Genomic DNA, 6,343 nt, shown 5'->3' with positions numbered 1-6,343 from the left:
CACACACACATACACTATTAAACTAAACTCCCCCTTGAAACCTTGTAAACCTTGATACCCTCATTTTAGGTAGCCAATGCCTAAGTTGCCCATCCCTATCTAGCCTATGTACAGAGGGGATAGCATTGATACTTGATGTGAAGACTCCTTCCCACTCTGTTGGTATTTAGAGTTACTACCTCCAGGAGCTCTGGTAGCGCAGTGGTTACAAATCGGGCTGCGATCCTTAAGGTCAGCGGTTCGAAACTACCAGCCACTCCGCGGGAGAAAGATGAGGCTTTCTACTCCCGTAAAGATTTACACCCTTGGAAACCCTGTACAAGGTCGCTATGGGTCGGCACTGACTCCACGGCACTTAACAACAACAACAACCTTCATGAATATAGGTCAAATTCATCAAATTGTAGCAATTTACCCTCAATTCCTTTATCAAAAGTTGTTTGTTTTTTGTGTTTATTTTAATCTTCCTTTAGTCAAGTTCTGATTACCAAGTCATTGAGGCTATGTCAAATGTGTACTATCTGCAAGTTTTGGTGTTCCTGTGCGCCTCCTCTCACTTCATATCAGCTGGATGCTTCACTCTCAGCTATAACTCTCTGTGGTATGTCCTTGTCCATAGGATCAAGTGTCCCCACACTTTGGACCAACCAGCCCTTCCTCTTCTCCCTCTCATCTCCATGTCAATGGGAGTCTGTGGAATGTGGCTGAACTCAGCCCATTTCTTCATTGCTGCCTTTCCCCCTCTGCCATTCACCAACAGACCAATGTGATCGCCAGCAAGCTTACATGCCTGCTCATGTGTTGTTTGTTCCCTTTGAGTTTCAGTCTTAGAGGGGGTCTTTCCTGTCTTTTAAATGACTTTTTGCTTTCTTCATATACAAGGAAAAGTCAAAAAATAATGCTACTAGCTTCCAGTTCATATATGCATGAGTTTATTCCAAACATGTGTTGTCACAATCAGTGGGTGGCTGCAGACAAGTTCTCTTCGTGACACACTTGTCTTAGTCTTGTTAGGATGCCTTACAAAAGAGGATACTTCTACGTAATGGATAAAAACCAAAATGATTTAGAGTTCAGAACTAACACAAATTTTACACAAAATTCACGATGCTATCTTCCCAAAACTATGCTGTCCCACATAAAACAACAATTTTTAGAAGGCTCAAACATTTTAAGGAAGACCTCAAGGATAAATCTATGACAGGGAGTCCAGCTCAGAAAGTTGTGATGACCTTTTTGGGATTCCAAATGGTTCATCTTGATAGATTTTCTCAAAGGACACAGGACAATCATTAGAGCTTATTATGAAGAAGTTTTAAGAAAACTGAAAACTACTCTGATTAGAACAAAGTCAGGAAATTTGCACAAAGGAATATTTTCCATCATGACAATGTACTTGCTTCTTTTTCTGAGACATCACAGGCTCCCTGCAAACTTCACCAGGAAATCATACCCATCACCCTGTAGCCGCCATCTTGTCCCTTCAGACTCTTTTAAATACTCAAAAAGCATTTAAAAGGAACATGATTGGTGTTCTTGGAGGATGCCAAAACTGTCATTTTAACATAGAGTGAATAGAAAAACACAGAATTCTTTAGGGAAGTGATAGAAAGATGGGGAAAAAATGGCTTCAGGCATATACAGACCTAAATGGATGAGATGGTGAAAAACAACAGCTTCATATTTTGTTATTTTGTTTAATAAAGGTTTCTAAGAATTTTTAAAACAATCCTTTTTGACTTACTCCTGTAATATGTCCTTAATGTCATCTCACAATTGCATTGATCTTCCATCACCAGTGTCCAATATATCCATTTATTCCTGTGATAGTTTCTAAATTCAGGAAGGATACAATCAAGGCTGTACTATAGCTCTCATGGATTGAATTTTCTTCAGCTTCTACTTTAACTCGCAAACGTGCAATCTACGGTCTGTTCCACAGTTGGCCCTGGCCTTGATCTGACTGATGATACTGAGCTTTTCTATATCATCTTTCCAAAGACGCAGACCATTTGATTCCTGTGGATTCCATCTAATGAAGTCCACGATATTGTAGCCATACATGTTGTTGAACAAAGCTATTTCCAGTGAATAAGTCATTGGTCTTCTACAATTTTATCATGTAATCTCTTGAGTCTATCAATAAGGCTATATTTTGCAACTACTGTTTTTCCTTTGCTTCCATCTCTTGCATTCTAATCACCAGTAATTATCAATACATTCTGATTGCATATTTGATCAATTTCAGACTGTTGTTGTTAGGTGCCATAGAATTGGTACTGACTCACAGGGACCCTATGCACAGCACAACGAAACACTGCCCAATCCTGGGCCAACCTCACAATCGTTTCTATGCCTGAGTCCGTCACTGCTGCCACTGTGTCAACCCATCTCGTTGGGGGTCTTCCTCTTTTTCTCCAACCCTCCACTTTACCAAACACAATATTCTTCTCAGTTACTCGTCCCTCCTGATAATATATCTGAAGTATGAGAGACCAAGTCTGACCATCCAACAGCAGAAGTTGGTAAAAATCTCTAATTTCTTCATCTTTGGTATTAGTGGTTGGTGGGTAAATTTAAGTAACACTTATATAACTGGTGGTCTTGTTGTTGTAAGTACTGTCGAATCGGTTCCAACTCATAGTGACCCTGCATAGGGTTTCCAAGGAGCAGCTGGTGAATTTGAACCACTGACCTTGTGGTTCAAATCAATCTTGTGGGCCAGTGCCTTTATCCTACAGAGCCACACTAGGAATGGGGGACATTATTCTAGCACTAAAAGTGCTGAACTTCAGAACAGATCTTGAACTTGTCGTTGACTATAGACCATTCCACTTCAATTCTGACACTCCCAGAATAGTGGACTAGAAAGGTAGGTTACACAAAATAGAGAAGAGATAAAGTCACTGGCAAAAAGTTATTTTTAAGTTCATGTAACACACACTTACAAGGTGAATAAGCGAGAACTTACTGAGGGTGAGTTAGACTACGCAGGAGCACTCTATGTCGGTTTTAATATCAAATTTAAAGTACACCGATTCACAAAATCACAAAGGTATATTGTGACAAATTATTTTTAATAGCACGCCTTGCAACCTCACCTTTGTAATCTTAAAACTGCCTCCGAAGCTTGAAAAAGAAATTGCAAGCCATGTTTACTGCAAAGTTTCATCACTGACAGCAACAACTGCTATCTTTATCAGGGATTCTTGATCCATTTTTCTTTTTCTTTAATTCTTGTCTTTTCCCGACAAGTGTATCTAACTTACCGTAAGCAGTGACGCTGTGCGGGAGCACTATCGTCTCTCAATCTGTGTTGTAGTCCTGTCATTGCATAACTACCACATCGGGAGCACATGCACTCAGCAGATGTGCCGGGCTGGCATCTGTGTTTGCTTGTCCTACACTTGCTATACAGCTTTGTAGGCCAACATGTGCAGGCCTGAATTTTACAAAAGACCTGTGCATTAAACAGTCTTTCTAATCAATGGCATATTTACATACAGTACATGAACAAAGAGGGCAGACAGAGTCGGATTCTGGTGGTTCACAAAACCAGTTAACCTGGTAACATAAATGATCACATTACTGGTTTCCAATGTGCTACAATGTGGCATTTAGCCTATTTTTAACTCGCATGTTCAGGGTCTTTACAACAGTTTAAAGCAAAAACAGAAGCAAGTCAGGTCCACAAATGCAGAGCCCCTGGAGCAGCTTCTAAGGAGGGGTGCAAATCAGTGACCCCACAATTAAGCCTGTCTGGTGACAATGAGGGGGCCTAAAAAGAGAAAATGACAGGTTTATCAAGTCATCTGTTTTATAGATTTGCTATTGTAAAATCAACTGCAATGTTGCTAAGAAAAATATTTCTAAGATCTCCTTGTTCCACACACACTGCTGTTCACTTAAAGTTGGATGAAACCCATTCTCCAGACCTATTTTTACTGTAACAGAGAGGCTGAAAAATCAAGATTTCTTCTGATTGCTCATAAAGCAGCCATTTTTACCATCTATTTCCATTCTTCTCTGCCCTTTTAAACTTTGACCTAAGAATGTTCATGTCTATTTTTCCCCAGAGTACAGTACTTGGAGTTAGAGCTGCTGATCTGGGCAGTCAGATAATAAAAATCACACCTCTTCTCGGTGGAGGCAGGCCTGAGTTCACTTACTAGCTGTGAAGCCTTGGACAAGATTTTAATCTGTTTCCTCATTTGTAAAATGCAGATATTAACACGATACATCTATCCTCAGAAAGTTGTGGTAAGGAGTCAATCAGTTGAAAAAAGGCAACAGCACATAAAAAGCAATTAGCAAGTGTTTGCTATTATTATTTTCAGATAAAAATTTAAAAGAGCCAAAATCGCTCAAAAACTGATTTAACAAGTTTATATGATAAACTTCATGACAAAACTTGAAGCATATTCCACAAGAAGGAAAGGAATCCGTATTACACACTGTACCATGATTTAGAGCAGTTCACAGAAAATGAAGCAATGACTTTCTTCACAGCTTATAAAAATAAAACAAATCTGGGTAGGCCAAGCGGAACATGACAAGCAAGAATGTGGCTCCTCTGTACAGTTCTAACTATCCCTACGGTAACTGTTTAAAATTCCTGTAAGCATTAAAGAGAAGTCACTTAAAGGCCTTATTCTCCAACTACCCATAGTAAGATGCCAGAAGAGGCGCCCTAGAAGTATTTTCATTCTACAGCACAGGGGGCAGCAGTTTGCAAGTTTACTGGGGAATGGGGGCGGGTGTTGCAAAGGGCAAGGAACAAGAGGGCACTTGAACTATAAACAGAAGTCTGTGAAAAAAGAGAAATTCTTATTCAATTATGATGACTCTATCTCCTCTCAATTAGAAAAACAAAAACAAAAAAACATGAAATTAACGAAGAGCGTCTCTAAGGAACACATTGCCACAAATGCTTTGGGTACCAACGTTCCATCTTAGGACTTGATGCAGGAACGAAGTTCTGGAAAAAGCAATCCTTTCTAAAAGTGCACCTGTGTCGGAACACTGCACAATTCTGATGGGAAGGCAGAACAGGTTCGCCTGAAACAGACCCAGCCTGGCCTGTACGCAGTCTCTCAGACTGGGGAGACAGCGGTGGGCAGCAGGGCAAAGGAGAGGACAGGGATAGAGGATCTGCTTCACGAGTGTCCGGTGGGTCGCTCGAATGGGGGCGGAGGAGGTGCCGTTTTCGCGGGATGCTGATGCTAGGTATTTCAGAGTGGCCACTCTTCAAGAGCCCGTGCCCAGCGGAGGGGGTGGGCAGTTCCCACAGGACAGGGGGTGGCCATGGCAGTCCAACTCCTGCTCTGCAGCCTTCACCCCTGGTGCGCACCCGCAGCCCGCAGCGCCAGCAAGCAGACGCTCGGTGGAGCCCGCGCCGCCGCAGCCCCTGCCCGCGGCGCCTGGACGCGGCTCGCACCACCTGGCGGGAAGGCGCGGCCCCCACGCCCCCTGGGCGCCGACCAAGCTCCGGCTAGGGCGGCACCCGCACCCTGCGATCGGGCGGCAGAGACCACACTCACCTCGCCGCCAGGCAGCGCTCGGGCTCAGGTTCGGACTCGGGTTCCGGCGGCGGCGGCGGTTCCTCCATGGCGGCGGCAGGGGTGACGGCGAAGGCGGGAGGGGGGACCAGCTCGGCGCCGGCTGCTTCTCTCATCCGTGCACGCAGCCCCGCATGGCAGCGGACGGCGGCGGGTTGCAGCCGGGCTCCGGGGAGCACAGCTCCAAACTGCGGAGTGACTCGGCTCCGCCTCCGCCTCTATCCCGCCGCAGGAACCGTTCGCGCCGCGGCCATCTTGAGACGGCGACCAGCCGCGAGCCGGGCTACGGCGGGCGGCGAGGGACACACTGCGCGGGCGGCGGCGGTGGCGGCGGCGGCGGCGGGCGCAGGAATCCGATGGGCGGGGTTGGAGCGAGGGGCGGAGCTACGGGCGGCCAGAGCCAGAATCAGACGTTGGGCCGCGGACAACTGCTTGGGCTGAAGACTAAGGCCTGGGCTGAGGTCTGGCATGGGGTCACTGGTCTTGCTGGTGTCTGGGCTATCTCAGGGCCCTCGAGGTCAGCGTCCAAAGGCAGTGGGTGCAGCGCCCACGCCTGTGCGCGTGAGTGCAGAGTTCTGAAAACTCACCGCGTACATAGTGAGCTTTTTCAGGCTTTGTAAACTTTCGCAAGTGGATTCACGAGCCTAGGTGCAGCCTTCAATGTCCATGTTTCAGAAATAGAAGAAGATGGGCCCCAGGCGGTCACAGACACACTCAGGCATGGAGGTTTTAGGGGAGTGGACCTTCACTTTAAACAGAAACTCATAACTCTCACATCAGCCAGC

At 45.4% G+C, this 6,343-nt stretch overlaps 1 protein-coding gene across 1 annotated transcript in view; it reads right to left on the bottom strand.

Moving 5' to 3' along the window:
• Window positions 1–6,028, bottom strand: part of MAP3K4 (mitogen-activated protein kinase kinase kinase 4) — a 206,409-nt gene extending 200,381 nt beyond the window's left edge. The window contains 3 exon segments of the mRNA XM_006868489.1: window positions 5,541–5,754; window positions 5,757–5,821; window positions 5,823–6,028. Coding sequence (XP_006868551.1) covers window positions 5,541–5,754; window positions 5,757–5,821; window positions 5,823–6,028 — 485 coding nt within the window.
• Between the last annotated feature and the right edge of the window lie 315 nt (window positions 6,029–6,343).

The sequence above is a fragment of the Chrysochloris asiatica genome, unplaced genomic scaffold (genome assembly GCF_000296735.1).
Source record: "Chrysochloris asiatica unplaced genomic scaffold, ChrAsi1.0 scaffold00117, whole genome shotgun sequence".
Taxonomy (NCBI): Eukaryota; Metazoa; Chordata; class Mammalia; order Afrosoricida; family Chrysochloridae; genus Chrysochloris; species Chrysochloris asiatica.
The sequence above is the reverse complement of the archived record's forward strand: the minus strand, read 5'-3'. Positions and strand labels throughout refer to the sequence as shown.